The 18,564-nt window shown below is 45.3% G+C and overlaps 1 protein-coding gene, 1 non-coding gene and 1 pseudogene across 2 annotated transcripts; all 3 read left to right on the top strand.

Moving 5' to 3' along the window:
- Positions 1-890: 890 nt before the first annotated feature.
- Positions 891-3,502, top strand: LOC9268903 (wall-associated receptor kinase 2). Its single transcript, XM_066310120.1, has 3 exons — positions 891-1,776; positions 1,883-2,032; positions 2,158-3,502. Exons 1-3 carry the CDS (start codon positions 900-902, stop codon positions 3,357-3,359), a joined length of 2,229 nt encoding a protein of 742 aa, XP_066166217.1. The 5' UTR covers positions 891-899; the 3' UTR covers positions 3,360-3,502.
- Positions 3,503-8,330: 4,828 nt separating this feature from the next.
- LOC107278040 (gibberellin 3-beta-dioxygenase 2-like) lies at positions 8,331-15,115 on the top strand (annotated as a pseudogene).
- On the top strand, positions 10,339-10,474 carry LOC112938821 (small nucleolar RNA Z247). The gene has a single exon (XR_003242141.1). It is a non-coding gene; the product is annotated as a small nucleolar RNA Z247 (small nucleolar RNA).
- Positions 15,116-18,564: the final 3,449 nt, after the last annotated feature.

Here is an 18,564-nt window from a genome sequence, read left to right as displayed (position 1 = left end):
GGAGCAATCTCCAAGGGTACTTGTGGGAGGCTAATTCTGGAGAAAACTGCATCTGGTATGAACTTAGTTACTCTTCTGATAGGCACGGATTGAACTGCCTAGCTATTTCAGCTGAATTTTACAGAATTATTAATTTCTTATATGTGTATATATGTGTAGTTTCCAATGAGAGCTAGCAACATTTATATGCTCATATCATGCTTCATCAGTTATAAACTGTACTTCACTCATGATCTTAATAAAATTGGCCTGGGCTTCTTTCGCCGCCGGCCGGTGATTTTTTTTTTTTTTGCTAAATCAGTTAGATGTCAGGAATATAGGAATTGGTCTAAAATCTTACCAGTCTGAATTTCTCGAGGGCAGAAAGTTACTAATAAAGTAGGTACAATTAAATGAGGGATGATTGTGAGTGGATGATAAATAGAAGTATAGATGATGAAATTGAGTGACGTAGAGTTGTGTTTGGTTGATAATAGAATATTGGTGAAGAGGTTGTTATATTCTAGGACAAATTCTGAAGGCTAAATGTTGTTATATTTTAGGACGGGAAATAATATATTGACATGCATGCGTGTATCATATCGTTAATAGTGTTGTCACTATGTAGTTCTACATTAATAAAACTTGCGCCAAATATTTAGCTTTATGATATGGTTGCTTAATTAGTTATGTAGTTTTGTGATGGTTTGTCAAACATTTAAGCAGTCTAATAGTTATGTAGTATGTTTTTCGTTTTATACTTCATAGCTGAATGTACGAGAAAAGAATTCAATCTCACCTTATCTTTTAATGTGGTCTCAATGACTAGATTAATTTAATTAGAAGCTACTGATTTTAATATAAAAATATTGATGAAACATTATCATGGTTTCTCAATTCTAATTCTCCAGCCAAGGAATATGAATACGATGCTGCAGCTTGGCGTTAGTCTTCTACTTCTGGCAGCAAAACACACTATTGCGACGGCAGCAGTTCCTAGCCCTCAATGCCAAAGTCGGTGCGGGGATGTTGACATACAGTACCCGTTTGGCATTGGAGCGAATTGCTCACTCGCAGAATTGTTCAATGTCGAATGCAAGGTCCAACATGGCATTTCTAAGCCATTTATCGGCAACGTTGAGGTACTAAATATTTCGTTGAGCCGTAGCACATTGCGGGTACTCAATGGCATCTCAACCTTTTGCTACAATGCCTCCGGTCTTATGGGAGGGGTTCATTTTCGTTTCAATGCAAAGAATACCCCCTTCCGGTTTTCAGATGTCTACAACAAGTTCACCGTAATTGGGTGCAACACCCTTGCCTATATCGCCGATGATGGTGGCACGGGTTACCAAAGTGGGTGTTTCTCGCAGTGTCGTGACCTGTCAGGGCTAGTGGATGGCTCTTGTTCCGGCATGGGCTGCTGCCAGACCACGATACCAAGAGGAATGTACTACTATAATGTTACTTTTGATAAGAGATTCAACACAAGCCAGATCTCGAGGTTCGGTCGGTGCAGCTATGCCGTGCTGATGGAGGCAGCATCGTTCAATTTCAGCACGACATACATAAACACCACCAAGTTTAATGGCACAAACGGCGGGCGGGTACCCATGGTGATCGATTGGGCTATCAGAGAGAAGTCATGCGATATTGCCAAACAGAACATGACAAGCTATGCTTGTCTTAGTAGCAACAGCGAGTGTGTGGCTTCCACCAATGGACCTGGGTACGTCTGCAACTGCTCTCATGGATACGAAGGTAACCCTTATCTTCCAGACCCACATGGATGCCATGGTATGTATAGCCCTCTTGTAAATTGATTTATTTGTATGTGCACAAATACTAGATCTATCTCACCCTATGTTGTGTTCTACATATAATTATGCTAAGTTTACGACAGATGTTAATGAATGTGATCGCAACCCATGGCCATGCCCTTCCGGTGGTGTTTGCCACAACACGGAAGGAGGCTACCGGTGTTCTTGTCGGAAGGGAAGGAAATTTTCCAAGAGCAGCAATACATGCATCCCTGATATCGGCTTGATAATTGGTATTCATTTAACTCCTTATCATTTTTATGTACTTTTATGATCTTCAAATAATAAAGGAATACAAGTTCCTGACTACTCTGAAATGATCATTGATCCTATCTTATGATGCTGATGCGTTGTGTAGGGGTTATTATAGGCTTCATTGTTCTCATGATCATTGCCTTCTGCGGACAATTGGTAATTCAAAGGAGAAAACTGACCAAAATCAAGAAAGAATATTTTCGCCAACATGGGGGTATGATTTTGTTTGAGAGTATGAAATCAAAAAAAGGTCTTGCTTTCACAGTATTTACAGAAGCTGAACTCATACATGCCACAAACAATTTTGACAAGAGCAGAATAATTGGCCAAGGAGGTCATGGAACGGTATATAAAGGGACAGTCAAGGACAACATGCTAGTCGCAATTAAAAGATGTGCACTAGTTGACGAAAGACAAAAGAAGGAGTTCGGCCAAGAAATGCTCATCCTATCCCAAATCAATCACAAGAACATTATAAAACTCCTAGGTTGTTGCCTTGAGGTCGAAGTTCCGATGCTAGTCTATGAGTTCGTCCCGAATGGAACATTATTCGAGCTTATCCATGGAAAGAACCAAGGGTTGCAAATCTCTTTCAGCACCCTCTTGAGGATTGCTCATGAAGCAGCTGAAGGGCTTCACTTCCTACATTCCTATGCATCTCCACCAATTCTCCATGGTGATGTGAAAACTGCCAACATACTTCTTGATGAGAACTACATGGCCAAAGTGACAGACTTCGGAGCATCTATACTAGCTCCATCCGACAAAGAGCAGTTTGTCACAATGGTTCAAGGTACATGTGGCTATCTCGATCCCGAATACATGCAAACGTGCCAATTGACCGACAAGAGCGATGTGTATAGCTTCGGTGTTATCCTTCTAGAGATTCTCACAGGCCAAGTGCCACTGAAGCTCGAAGGACCTGCGATACAAAGAAGCTTGTCATCAGTTTTCCTATCTGCCATGAAGGGGAACAATCTTGACTCGGTGTTGGTGAGCGACATAAAAGGCCAAGAGAGCATGGAACTAATCGGGGGACTTGCTGAGCTAGCCAAGCAATGCCTTGATATGTGCGGCGCCAACAGGCCATCGATGAAAGAAATCACCGACGAGCTGGGCCGATTGAGGAAGCTTTCACTGCATCCTTGGGTACAAGTCGATGCAGAGATGGAAACAGAGAACCTTCTTGGCGGACCATCTACAATTAATAGTGGTCTTGAGATTGAAACAAGTAGTACCGGCTATCTTGGGGAGGAACGTGAGAACCTACCGATGAACCCAGGAAGTACGTATTATGCGAGGTGATTAAAAGGCTAAAGCATGTAAAATAGCATTCCATTAATAATTTGTGTACCATGCTAGGGCGCTAGGCGCTTAGGCCAATTTGTAGAACATGTTCAAATATTCCATTTCCTCTCTTTCTGAACCTGCTTAGTGGTTATTACATGTGTATGTATTTTCTGCTCAGCACGGCAGCATACATTCGATGCAACCACTACACCAACTGTAATTGTTCTGTTTTGCAATCGCTTCCTGTGATTTTGAGACAGAATAAGTTCACTTTCGGTCCCTCAATTTGTCGAAAACCGGATATAACGCATCCCTCAACTTACAAAACCATACAGAATAGGTCCCTCGACATTATTGTGCCCGGTTTTGTATGGCGCCTACGTGGCTTTCTTGGACTAGGTCCTCGTTCCACGTGGCATTGACGTGGTGCTTATGTGACAATTGGATTTGCAAAAAATAATAAAAAACCATGGGACCCACATGTCAGCTACACACAAAATAATAAAAAAAAGTGGGACCCATATGGTCCCACATGTCAACCTCCATCTTCTCTCTATCCCACCTCTCTCTCTCCCCTACGCTGCAAGGAGAAGGGCGAGTGGCGGCGGGGGAGCGGCAGCGGGCAGCCAGGCGAAGCGGCGGCGTCGGCGGACGAGTACGGTTGCGGAGCGGCGACGGACGAGCGGAGTCGTCAGCGCCAGCCTCTCCCTATCCGGAGCCACAGAGGACGCGTCGCCCGCAGCGTTGGGGACGAAGCTACCCACGCTTCTTAGTCCAACTCTAGTTCAGTTTTAATTTTGTTCATCACTTTCTTGTACTGCCTCATCTCATTCGGACTAGAGCAAGCTTTGATCTAATCTAGAGTAGCGAGCAGCAAATGCTTGTTGCGATGTCCCGATAGATCCGGCCAAATCTTAATTGTTGTTCATTGGTCAGATTTGACAGTTAAGCTGCAGAGCGGGGGAGGCGGGCGCTGACGACTCTGCTCACCCGCTACCACACCCCTCTGCTCCGTGTCCCGGAGCCGTCGTCGACGAGGCCGAGCGGCGCCCGCCTCTCCCCATCCGCAGCCATGCTAGCCCGCTGCCGCCGCTACCGTCCCCGCGCCTCACTCCCTCCCGGGCATGCGTGTATGGGAAAGGGGAAGAGGAACGAAGGAGCTAGAGCCGTGCCGAGCCACAAGCTCTGTTGTCCCGTCACTTCTCCAAAGCCGGAGTCGCTAGTTTTTCTGCCGCTTTCACGCCACCTGCGCCGTCCCGTCGCATTGCCGCCCTCATCCGCTTCCTCCTTCGGCTATTAATCTGTTGACAGAAAACACGAGGCCTGGGAGATCTGCTTAACTCCAGTGTAGATTCAAAGCTCGCCTTCGAATGTATGTGCGTGCCAGTTGATTTGATCCTGTAATCAACAAGAAATAGAGACAGAGAATTCGTGGTTAAATCTATAAATGATAGCCGATCGGCTAGGTGCCGATGACATATTATTTATCTTTGAGCCGATGTCATATATGAATCGATCGGCGGTTATAAATAGATAGTAAGGAACTAAATCTATTCGATCGGCTGTAGATATTAACGATATATAGTTCTTATATTAATCTATACTTAAATCAAGTGATTAGGATAGATCGGTCACCATGCCGAGACAGTATAAATCACTTAGATCGAAATATATATTAATAACAGGATTATATATGTTTATAGCATAGCCGATCAGATAGATCTAGCATGTATCGGCTAATACTCCGATACTACTTTATGTAAAGATATCAAAACAAGTATAATATACCAAACAAGAGCTTAATATACTTAAATGCAATAAGATCCTGACATAAAGGGTGGATTTAACATGTCATTGAAGCATATAGATCGAATATGGTTAAATCAGATAAGATCGGCTGAAACTCCGATACTACCCTAATCGGCAACCAGAGGACAGGCTAGAGATTGATATTCTAAGCACGACTTAATAGATCAAACTCAACTGATGCAGCATTAAATATGAAAAGAAGAACAATATCTAGACAATCAAGCCGCTGAGTGTTTCGTAAAGTGGTAGATATCTTATATAATCTAGGACAACGTCGCTATTTAACCTAATCGACTGCCTTCTATTAACAGATGTTAGCCGATTGTAGGTTAGATGACGATATTGCTAAAGATTATGTAAGATATATGATAACTTGACGAATTATATAGACAAGATTAGAGTGTCATAAAGATGGAAGCACTAATCTCGAGAACACAAGTCGTCATAACAAGTTTTACCTCTTGTTGAAGATCGAAACCGATGCAGCTCAACCCGAAAGCAAGAACTCGTCGAAACAAAACTAAAGCAAAAGGGTGGCGATGCGCCGAAATTGTATTGAACGTGTGTGTTAAAAATTACATAGGGCTCGGGGTCTATTTATACCCGAGAATTACAAGATATGTCCATATCGGACACGACCACTATCTCTAACAAACTCTAAGATACTATAAGTCTTTGCGGCAGACTCTTGCCCAAACATATCTCTAAGGAAGTTACATATAACATCCTAATTAATAGATACAATTGTCTTCTCAGGACTCTATCCATGTGCGGCAATTATCTTGAAGCATGTCAATTCAACCCAATGTCATACACCAAATTATACTGTCAGAATCGGCTGCATCGGCTCACCTAGTCCGACTCAGACACAGCCGATCCTAATCGTAGCCGATCTGGACTTCAGCCGATTCTTGCTCTGTTCTCGAATCAATCTCCGCCTTCGACTCCACCTTGATCTAATCTCCTTTTCCGATGCTGATATTACCAAATTTGGTCGTTAACACATGCCCCCCAAGTCTGGGATATTTGATAATGTTCCGGATTTGCCGTGTACCGACTCCGAGCAAGTTTTGCACTCTGCCATTTTTAGACCATTATTCTATCGCTTTAAATACCAACCGTTGCCCTCAAAAAATCTCACGCCGTGACTTCCGTTTTCAGTGCTTATTCTATCATATCAATGCTAACCGATTGGTTTATACTGGACTATATTATTGTTATATTTTATTATCAGTAGCCGATTGCCTATATATCATTATTTACTAAAGTGTTAGAATCTACATTAGACGTATAGCCGATATTTGTGTTGACGAAAAAATCGAACACACTGGCCTGGGAGATCTGCTTAGCTCCAGTGCAGGTCCAAAGATTGATGAGATGCGAGCGTGCCAGTCAGTTTGATCCTGCAACTGACAAGATATGCAAATAGTAGATCAAAACAGCCGATCAGCTGACAAGCCGATGGAGCAGTTCCAGCCGATAGCCGATAATAGCCGATGCCGATACCAGCCGATAGCGATAGGGTTTAAGCAATCGGCTATATGTCCAATGTAGATAATGATATAAAGGCAATCGGCTGTTAATGATGTAATAAAATAACAATATAACCGGTATAAACCAATCGACTAGCAATGATATGATAAATAAGCATCGATCCGAGGGTTAAAGCACACATCGGCTGGAGGTCCGATATCATGAAATCCACAAGATTAGATTAAACAGTGAAACCTTTGTTGTCATCGGCTAAATCCAACTTATATGTATATGCAATCCTTATGAGCCGATGCAACGTCCAGATAACTCACTGGCTGAAACCCCAATGAAACCCTTATTGGCAATCAAGAGGCAGGCTAGAGATTATGGTTCTAAGCACGACTTAGTAGATCAAACTTAACTGATGCAGCACTAAGTATGAAAAGAAACACAATATCTAGACAATCAAGCCGATGACTGATTTTTAGGGTGGTAGATGTCTAAGCTAAGCTAATCTAGCAACGCGATTTAGCCAATACCGGCAGAAACCCTAAAACGAGAAGCAGCCAATAGAGCTAAATTGATATGCTAATACTAGATTAATAGAGACATATGATAAATAGGTAGGCAAATATATCATTCAAACCAGAGCAATCCAAGAGGTCGAATGTACTGATGCAGCCTTGAACGACGCCGATGTAGATGAGACAATTGCCTGGGCCGACAGAACATTGGACTTATCCCTTTGCCGGAGATCGAAGACGATGCAGCCCCGCGTCGGGTGCCAAGTTCCGCCAGAACGTAAAAAACAAAAGTAGAAGTAAAAAGGGTGGCGATGCGCCGAATTGTATTAATCATAGCTATAGATTACATAGACCCCAGGTGTACATATTTATACCCATGGGTTGATACAAGTCCTTGTCGGACAAGAAAGAAACTAACCTAAAGATAAAAGGAAAATATAAAGTCCTTATCGGACACTAAACACACTTTCCTAAAGATAAAAGGAAACTAACAAACTATTCCTAATTAATAGATAAACTGCCATGCCGCATCCTCTTTAAACTTGGTCACTTAGGGATAAGCTTCCTTTAGTAGATTGATTTCCTTAACCGAATATAGCAGGAATCTGACTATTGGCGACTTGATAACTCCCATCGGCTGATTCCGAGATGCTGCAGCCGATAATGATTCTAAACCGATGACGTCTTTGCTGATTACCAAATTTTACTGTTAACATAATCATGGTGCCACCGGTCAACAGGAGAGGTCGGCGAGGGGGCGAAAGCTTGTCCGCGCACAGCATGGTGGCAGGCGGCGTAGTAGGGGAAAACAAGAGCTCGCAGTGTCAGAGCCGACGACATCCGCTCCCGCCGCGGAGCGCCCACCTGGGGAGAAGAGACGAGGCGGCGGCGGCGCGCTCGTGTCGCTCGAGGGATAGATGATGGAGGACACAAGGTAGCCACTCAAGTTCGGTGTCGGCGCCGCCACAGCCGGCCGACCGCTCCGCCCACCGCCCGTCACCCCGCACCGTCGCTCGCCCTTATCCCTTCAAGTTGCAGTGTAGGGGAGAGAGAGAGAGAAGAGGGAGGCTGACATGTGGGGCCACATGGGCCCGACCTTTTTTTATTATTTTTGTGTAGCTGACATGTGGGTCCCATGGTTTTTTATTATTTTTCAGAGATCCAATGCCACATAAGCGCCATGTGGGACGAGGACCTAGTCAAAGGGAGCCACGTAGGCGCCACGTCATCCAAAACCAGGCACAATACTGCCAAGGGACTTATTCAGCACGGTTTTGTAAGTTGATCTGGTTTTCTGGATTGAGGATGAAAATCTGGGTGACAAATTAAGGGACCTAGAGTGAACTTATTCCTTTCGAGACCAGTAAAATTTCAGCAAAAAGGCATCGTGTCGGACCGGCCGCGTGACATTGGGACCTCCGATTCGTGGCCCAATCAAATGAAGGACTTCATGGAGGCCCAACTTACTAAACCAGCCCGGGCGATCAGGTCAGGCAGGCCCTGTTAAATTCCTCCTCTTCTATTCAGATGGGCCGGTGGAGCAAGCGTCCCCTCGTCCCCGGCGAATCGACCACCCCACCACATCTATCGGGGCGCCGAGCTGCCCCGCCAATCGATCCGCACGACGCGGTCGTCGTCCCTCGCCGCACCCGCGCGCGCGGGCGTTTCTCCACGACTCCACGGCCACGCACCCTTCTCAATCGCGGTGTCGTTGGTAGCCGCCGTGGCGCCAGATCGGCGACCCACCGAACCGAGCGAAACGAGCGTAGGCTGCGTAGCGATCGAGCGCGAGGGAGGCCGGGCGGATGAGCCGCTAAGATCGCCACGTCGAGCCGTCCGTGTGTGGGTTGCGGCGACTAGGTAGGGCTAACGACGGGCCGGGGTGTGGGGCTGCATTGGTTGCGCAGCAACAGAACGACCGTTGCTGGGTCGAGGGCACGGGGTGGTTTTGGTGGTTGTCGATTGCCTGGTTGTCACGTAGGCCGACCGGTACGCGGCCAAACGTATCAGACGCGCGGCTGAAGCTGCCGGCTGGCCTATCGATCGTCGGTTGGCGCGTCGTCGTCAAAGGATGTTTGATTGGTCACCGCGCATGTTGGCTTCCCATTCGTGCACCTCGTCCTAACTAAGACCCTACAAAATAGAGGCCCACTTCGGTGCTTTCTACTCGGAGTAGAAAATAATTTGAACCATTAATCGTATTTGATTGAACGGCTCAGATCTATTTCTACTCCCACCATATTTAATGGTAGTAGAATTGTGGAGGGATATTTTTGTCCCAGAAAAATTATTTGTGGAGAGGTATTTTTATCCTTTTCACTTTCTAAACCTAGCTGCACCCACTCGTCTCTCGTTCTGATCCGACACGCATTTGCAATTTGATAAGCAAAAGCTCCGCCGTCTCTGGCCCTAGTCCGGCGACGACTACCTCCTCTTCTGGTATTTGTTAAACAATAGAGATGCTGCTGCTTACGTTACTGCATAACTGATTCGTTTCCGATGCTGTATAGGTGTTTTCCTTGTGTATGTAGAATCTGTATAGGTTAGTAATATACGATTCGGTCTTGAGTTGTACTATTGTTGTATCTCTGTCTGGTATATAATGACTTGAACAGCCTCCACGAGAGGTAGATTGCCTCAATAGTTTTCACATGGTATCAGAGCATCCTCTTCCACAAAACATCTAGTCATGGCATCAAGTTCTTCGTCGACTTTGTCTTCATCGGCAGTGCTAGGACATCCCGTCTCTGAAAAGCTGTCCAGAGACAACTTCCTGGTTTGGAGAGCGCAGGTTTTGCCGGCCGTGCGTGGAGCACAGCTTACTGGATATCTTGATGGCACAAAAGAGGTGCCATCACCTGAGATCACGGTGGAGAAAAAGGTGGGCGACGATTTGGTGAAGGAATCCGTCAACAACCCAGCCTATTCACAGTGGATTGCGCATGATCAACAAGTACTCGGGTATTTACTCTCGACGCTTTCGCGAGAAGTTCTGGTGCAAGTCGCACATCTTGAGAGTGCCAGACAAGTCTGGACTGCAATTTAACGAGATGTTTTCCTCGCAATCTAAGGCGCGAATTATTCAGATTCGTGCGCAATTGGCTCGAGAATTGAAGGGAGATTCATCGGCTGCTGCATACTTCACTAAGATGAAGGGATTAGCAGATGAGATGGCTGCAGCTGGGAAGAAACTTGATGATGATGATATTGTTTCATATATTCTTGGAGGACTTGACGCAGATTATAATCCTCTGGTTGCCTCAGTCTCCTCCAAGGACTACATATCACTCAGTGATCTATATGCCCAGCTACTCTCGTTTGAGGCACATCTAAATAATCAATCTGAAGGAGGCTATCACTCGTCGGCTAACAGCGCGTCACGAGGAGGACGTGGACGAGGACAAGGTCGAGGCCGTGGACGAGGTGGTTTTGGCAGCAATTTCGGTAGTGGTTTTGGTGGCAGAGGCCGTGGTGGCCGTGGCCGTGGAGATGGTTCTCGACCTTCCTGTCAATTGTGTGGGAAGGAAGGTCACACAGTGCATACATGCTGGAAGCGTTTTGATCGATCGTTCTCTGGAAACGATGTAATCTTTCAGCAGCACCATCAGCAAGCAAAGTCGGCATCAGCCGTATCTTCTTATGGGGTAGATACAAATTGGTATTTGGATACTGCCGCTACAGATCATATTACTGGGGAGCTTAAGAAACTTACGACAAAGGAAAGGTATCATGGTAATGAGCAAGTTCATGCTGCAAATAGCGCAGGTATGAGTATAAGTCACATAGGAAGGACTATTTTTCATACCCCTAATCGAAATCTCGCTCTTAATAATGTTCTTTATATTCCTAAGGCTAAAAAGAATTTAGTTTCAGCTCATCGTCTTGCTTATGATAATCATGCCTTTGTTGAAATTCATCCTAAATTCTTTTGTGTTAAGGATCAAACAACGAAGAGCACTCTTCTTCAAGGTAGATCCCGGGGTGGTCTGTATCCAATTCCTTTGAAGTCTACTACACCTCAGGGACGTCAAGCTCTTGTTTCTACTAGTTCTGCAGAGTCTAGGTGGCATAGTCGTCTTGGTCACCCTTCTTTTTCGGTTGTGAGTAGAGTTCTTAGAAAACATAATATCCCTGTTAGTGAGTCGAGGGAAGAGCGAGTTTGTGATGCTTGTCAGCAAGCTAAGAGTCATCAACTACCTTATTCTAGGTCAGTCAGTCGGTCGTCTGCTCCTTTGGAGCTTGTCTTTTCAGATGTTTGGGGTCCTGCTCCTCAGTCCGTGGGGAGATTCAAATATTATGTAAGCTTTATTGATGATTATAGTAAATTTACTTGGATATATCTTTTAAAGAACAAGTCCGAAGTTTTCCAAGTTTTTACTAATTTCCAGCATCTTGTTGAAAGACAACTTGGTAGGAAAATTCTTACAATGCAGACTGACTGGGGTGGTGAATATCATCGTCTAAACTCTTTCTTCCAGAAAATAGGGATAGCACATCATATCTCTTGTCCTCATACACATCAACAAAACGGCTCTGCAGAACGCAAACATCGCCATATTGTTGAAGTAGGATTAGCTCTCCTTGCTCATGCTTCGATGCCTCTCAAATTTTGGGATGAGGCCTTTCTCACAGCTACCTATTTGATCAACCGTATACCTAGTCGAGTTATTAACTTTTCTACCCCTTTGGAGCTTTTGTTTCATACTAAGCCTGACTATTCCTTTCTTCGAGTTTTCGGTTGTGCTTGTTGGCCAAATCTTCGTCCTTATAACAAACGTAAGCTCCAATTTCGTTCAAAAAAGTGTGCTTTCCTTGGGTATAGTTTTCATCACAAAGGGTATAAGTGTCTAGATATTTCCACAGGCCGGGTCTATATATCTAGAGATGTTATATTTGACGAAACTGTTTTTCCCTTTGTTGATCTTCATTCCAATGCTGGAAACCAACTTCGAGCTGAAATTTCTCTTCTTCCAGAATCTTTGTTATCATCAAGGGGTATGATTAATAGTTTTTCTTTTGAGACTAATGCTCCTAACAATGCTTCTAGTGCTGGCCTGTACGTACAGGATTCTGGTGATGATAATCTGGATCAAAATAGTGGTGGTTTATCTGGCATTGGTCCAGCTTCTTCTGCTCATATGCCAGAAGTATCTGGCATTGGTCTTTTCAGATGTTTGGGGTCACCGCAAGTGTCGCATGTTTCGGAATCTGCACCTCCATCACCAACTTGTTCTCCTGGGTCACACGTGAGTGGTGCGGCAGGTTCCGGTTCGGAGTCTACGCCGGGATTGTCCGTTTCTGGTGGTGAGATGTCTGGATCTACTGAGACTTTATCTCTTGAATCTTCTGCGGATTCTGGACCTTCTATGGCTCAGCAAGGTGAACAACAGAACATTCAGCCTGTTGTGGTGTCCCGGCCTCATACTCGTCTTCAAAGTAATATTCGTAAGCCACTTACTCGTACAGATGGAACGATTAGATGGGGTATGTATAGTGGTTCTGACAAGGAACCTACTTGTTTCGATGATGCTCTAGCTGATGAAAATTGGAAGAAGGCCATGGATGAGGAATATAATGCACTGATTAAAAATAATACTTGGCATTTAGTGCCTGCACCGATAGGAAAAAATATTATTGATTGCAAGTGGGTGTTTAAGATCAAGCGAAAATCTGATGGTACAATTGATCGGTATAAAGCTCGGTTGGTGGCGAAAGGATTTAAGCAGAGGTATGGCATTGATTACGAGGATACTTTTAGTCCTGTTGTTAAGATCTCTACTATTCGTCTCGTTCTGTCTCTTGCGGTCTCCAAAGGTTGGAGTATACGTCAACTAGATGTCAAGAATGCGTTTCTTCATGGCATTTTGGAAGAGGAAGTATATATGAAGCAACCGCCTGGGTACGTTGATAAGTCTTCTTCATATTATGTGTGCAAGTTAGACAAAGCATTATATGGTTTGAAACAGGCTCCTAGAGCATGGTATTATCGTCTCTATGACAAATTATGCCAACTTGGGTTCAGTGCTTCCAAGGCAGACACTTCATTGTTTTTCTATAGGAAAGGTGATGTGGTTATATACTTCTTGGTCTACGTGGATGATATCATTGTGGTTAGCTCAAGTGATCAAGCTATTCCTGCTTTACTTAAAGATCTTAATGCTGAGTTTGCACTTAAGGATCTTGGTAATTTACATTACTTCTTGTGTATAGAAGTAACGCCGTCATCTGAAGGAAGTTTGGTGCTGTCACAAAGGAAATATGCAACTGAGTTGATCAGTAGAGCTGGGTTAAGGAATTGCAAACCGGTAAGTACTCCACTTGCTGTTTCGGAAAAGTTTTCATCGGTAGGTGGAGTACTGTTGAGTGAAGAAGATGGTACAAAGTATAGGAGTATTGTTGGTGGGTTACAATATTTAACGTTAACTCGTCCTGACATAGCCTTTGCGGTGAATAAAGCATGTCAATATTTACACTCACCAACAACTTTGCACTGGACGGCGGTAAAGAGAGTTTTGAGATATGTTAGTGGCACTTTGACATTTGGTCTAAAAATTGGAAGATCAGACTCCACTACTATTAGTGCGTTCTCAGATGCAGATTGGGCAGGATGTTCAGATGATAGACGTTCAACTGGTGGTTTTGCTATTTTCCTTGGTTTCAATTTAATATCATGGAGTGCAAGAAAACAAGCTACAGTTTCCCGCTCTAGCACAGAAGCAGAGTACAAGGCATTAGCTAATGCTACTGCTGAAGTCATTTGGATTCAAACCTTGCTTAAGGAACTTGGAGTATCACAACCAAAGGCTGCAGTACTTTGGTGTGACAATATTGGTGCAACTTATCTCTCTGCTAACCCTGTGTTTCATGCCAGAACTAAACACATCGAAGTAGATTATCATTTTGTTAGAGAACGGGTTGTGCAACGGTTGTTGGATATCCGGTTTATATCTTCTGGTGATCAATTAGCAGATGGTTTCACTAAGGCACAATCTCTAAGCAAGTTGCAAATTTTCAGGAACAATCTTAACTTGTGCAAAGTTATGATTGAGGGGGAGTGTTAAACAATAGAGATGTTGTTGCTTACGTTACTGCATAACTGATTCGTTTCCGATGCTGTATAGGTGTTTTCCTTGTGTATGTAGAATCTGTATAGGTTAGTAATATACGATTCGGTCTTGAGTTGTACTATTGTTGTATCTCTGTCTGGTATATAATGACTTGAACAGCCTCCACGAGAGGTAGATTGCCTCAATAGTTTTCACAGTATTCTCACGTACACCCGTCGCCGGCTCGCCGCCATGCACACACACTCTCTCGAGCTACTCGTCTACTACTACGTGTACACGTATAAGTGTCCTGATGCACGTATAATATACGCAGTGACGTGATGGAGTTCCACAAGGAGATGCGGCGGCTAGCCGACGAGCTGCTAGAGTTGTTCCTCAGGGTGGGCGCTGGGTCTCACCGGCGTTGAGGCGGAGAGGAGGATTGCCAAGACGATGACGGCGACGATGCACTGGTACCCGAGGTGCCCGGACCTACGGCAAGCGCGGGGACTCATCGCACACACCGACTCCGCCTTATGCTCCAGATCGTGCATCGTGCCAGGGCTACAGCTATTCCGGCGAGGACCAGACCGGTGGGTGGCAGTGCCGGCGATCGTTCCGGGCGACTTCGTCCTCAACATTAGCGACCTAACTTCCACATGCATACTCACCAACGGCCACTTCCACAGCATCTACTACCGCGCCGTCGTCAACCGCGACCGCGATAGGATATCGCTTGGATACATCCTCGGCCCGCCTGCCGGACGTCAAGGTGGCGCCGTTGCCGGACGCCGTGTCGCCCGGCCAGAGCGCCGCCTACCACGCCATCACGTGGCCAGAGTACAAGGCCGTCCGCAAGAAAGCCTTCACCATCGGCGGCTCCGCCCTCAAGATGGTCTCCACCGCCCGCCGCTACTGACGATCGAACACAACGACGTAACCGACGTCGTCCGGGATGTTAAATTTACCCCTAATCTATCTCAGTACTTTACTATTGTACCCTAAAGAATAAACGGTTCAGATTAGTTCTACTTGTAGTATAATACTTTCAGTAGAAAGCACCGGAGCGTTGCCCTACAAAATAACCTGTCCTAATCAATCCCCAGCTCAGTACTGGGAGCGCTATATGATGCGGTCTAATACTATAAGTAACCCAGTGCTCAAGCAGGTACAGAGTACTAACAAAGTATTGCATGCAAATGGTGGAAAAGTTAGGGGGGCACACTAGGATTGATGTGGTGCGGATATGGGCCTAGCTAGCAATACTCCGACAAACCATAAACATGTGGAGTGGTAGTGGGCACTGAGAATGAATGATCATTAACAACTGACGTGACATTGACCGGTTTTAGTTTCACCTGTATGGGCACAAAATGAGCCAAGATATGGACATAAAAGATTTGAGTTTCCTACTCTAGTGTCCATCCTTGCTTGTTAAAGAAACCGCAGATACGACCTAAAAACGGTGTTGGGTCCCAATCGATCATGGGATTCATTCACCTAATCTGTACCTGATAGTAGGTTTTTCTTAGTCGTGGAGACCAAACTTCATCTTTGTTAATTGCTGATAAGAACGGTTTGTTTCCTGATCTGATAAATGGTAGACATGCCTATTTTTGGAAAAAGTAGTCCTTAATTTCTTCGTCGTGTGTTGTCTAGATCAGATGCGTAGCATTTTCCATCAGATATTACTGCTCTGTGCTTGATGACTGCCAGGCCATCTGGCCCATCTTCTCTAGGGCTGTCAAAAAAGCTCGAGGCTCGCGAGCTGCTTGAGCTCGGCTCGCTGTAGACTCGGCTCGAGCTCGATTCGTCAACAATTCGAGCCGAACTCAAGCCTAGCTCCAAGCTTGCGAGCTTGACGAGCCAAGCTCGAATAGCTCGTCGAGCCCAGATTTCCCTCTGACAAGTTCTTAAATTTTCAATGCAACAGCTAGTACTACTCCTACTCCCAATGAAAAGCTGTATAGAAACACAGAGCGTGTAGGGCTGCACCGTGCAGGCACTAGCCTACTAGTACTACTTTACTCTGCAGCACTAGCCTATTAGTACTACTAGCATGCATGCAGCTCTATTTAATAATACTACTAGTTGTTATATCATGTTTGAAAAAGCTACTAGTACTAGTAGTACTCGACAAGCATGCATGCAGCCTCCTTTCATCTGTATTGGTTATTTGAGGGCACACGAGTTAGGCTCGAGAAAGCTCGAGGCTCGAGCGAGCCGAGCTCGAGCCCATTTCTAAGCTTGTAGTTTAAACAGGCTCGACTCGAGCTTGGCTCGAGTTGGTGCCGAGCTCGTCGCTCGAGCTCGGCTCGTTGACAGCCCTAATCTTCTCCTATATATAACGCGTCCAAATGGCCATTCTATCGTGGTGCTTTGTACGACGATGGCCTTTGGTTTCCGACAGTAAGCCGTCGATCCTCGTATGACACTGACGGCGGCGAGGGCCTGCTGATCAAACAGAAGAAGCATCGTATATACTCCCTCCGTCACAGTACAGTGGACGTTTTTGACTTTATACTTTCAACGTTTAATCATTCGTTTTATTTAAAAAATTAGTGTAAATATAAAAAAAGATAAGTCATATGTAAAGTACTTTTAATAATAAAGCAATTGACAAACAAAATAAATAATAATTTTAAATTTTTTTAAATAAGACGAATGATGAAAAATTATGAACAAAAACTCAAAAAGACAACGGAGGTAGTACTCCTATGTGATTAGTATCCCGGAGAAGCAACTTGTCAGACTACGAGTGTACTCCTAGTTGAGAAGGCGGCCGGCGGTCGGGGCAGACGAGACACGCACCGCCACGACACCATGCGCTCGTGTAGTCCTCCTGATTCAGAGGCCAAAAATTGGCGGTAGCCGAATGCTGGCCAGATAGGGTCACGTCATCACGTGGTCCTGTAGAGACTGCTTTGTTCTGGAGCCGTTTCCTCCCTGTACGTCGTTTCGTGCCCACAGATACGTGCACTTGCATTGCAACCCTTGGGGACTATATGGTCCCGGGCCATATGTACGTGTACGCAACCACAAGCCGTGAGACGAGCTTTGTTGTGATAACGTGAGAGGGCGAGGCAGCTAAGGTGGGTCAAGGGAAGACAGTAGTAGCGCCGGACAGACAGCACCGTACACGGTACACCGGTCTCTGTCCTGGACCGGGGGAGTCCACAAGCAACGACGCCACCTCACCTCACGAGCGCAGGCGGTCCAAACAACTCACCACGTGACATGTCTGCCTCTTTTGTTGTTACCTGGGCCTTTTTGATCCTCTCTACTCCTGAGCCCCCCCCCCCCCCCCCCCCCCCACACACACACACACTGCTGTCACTGGCACCTCGAAATCAATTAACCAAAGCATCTCGTATTATTACAGCAATTTAGGTACTCCTAAGGCATTCACACTGCGTCCGGTCCTCGTGCCGTGACCAAGGGAAAAAGACAAAGTACACATGTGCAGGCTGAGCAGTGGAGAAAGCAGGGATCAGATCTTCACAGTGCGCCACATAATGCTCACGGTGCCTCACCCCACGCACTCACTCAGAATTAGACTGAAGAACGAGTGACCAAAATTGGACACACGAACTTCAGGTAGGTATGACAGTAGCAAACGTGGCACATACTCCCTTCATCCCATAATATAAGGGATTATTCCCTTTTGGGTAAGTTTAAGGATATCAAGAAAATACTAGAATGCCCCTATTAAATGATATTTGATTATAGGTGAGTGGGTAGTTGAGGGTTAAAATAGGTAAAAATTTGAATTGGAGTTGATGGATGTGACAAGTAGTACATCAAAATCCCTTATATTGTGGGACAACTAGAAGGGGCAAAATCCCTTATATTGTAGGAACGGAGGGAGTAATATTTGTTGAGGAACTATAAGGCTGAATGCCAACTCAACCCACTGTGAATGCCTCTGTTTGGCAAAGATTCCCTTCGCTCCTGCTGCCTGCTGCTGCTGGGCAGAAAAGAGCAGTAACCTATCATCAGGAATCTCTCGAACCGGACGCCGACGGCAGAGAGTGGAGCTCGAATCCTCCTGCCAATTTTGTTGGCAGATTCTTGCTTGCAAACCAAGCGAGGACAGAAAAAAGCGCTCGCTGGAGACGGGAACAATGCGGAGCAGATTACCCAAGCCGGAGAGGATAAACCGAGGATATGCTTGTGTGTGGCGCCGCTAAAACCGAGTTCCATATTCAGAGCATCATATCGCAGGTGAGGCACAGAATTCTTCCAAGGGAGAGAAGCGACGAGTTGATAAGGCAAAGGTTATAACGTGAGAGTGTTCGATAATGCCACACCGGATCGCTATCGCCCCCTCCTTATCACTTCGTTTTCTGCCCTTGCTTATAGGAGAAG

Source organism: Oryza sativa, chromosome 4, assembly GCF_034140825.1.
Source record: "Oryza sativa Japonica Group chromosome 4, ASM3414082v1".
In the NCBI taxonomy this organism is placed as follows: domain Eukaryota; kingdom Viridiplantae; phylum Streptophyta; class Magnoliopsida; order Poales; family Poaceae; genus Oryza; species Oryza sativa.
The sequence above is the reverse complement of the archived record's forward strand: the minus strand, read 5'-3'. Positions and strand labels throughout refer to the sequence as shown.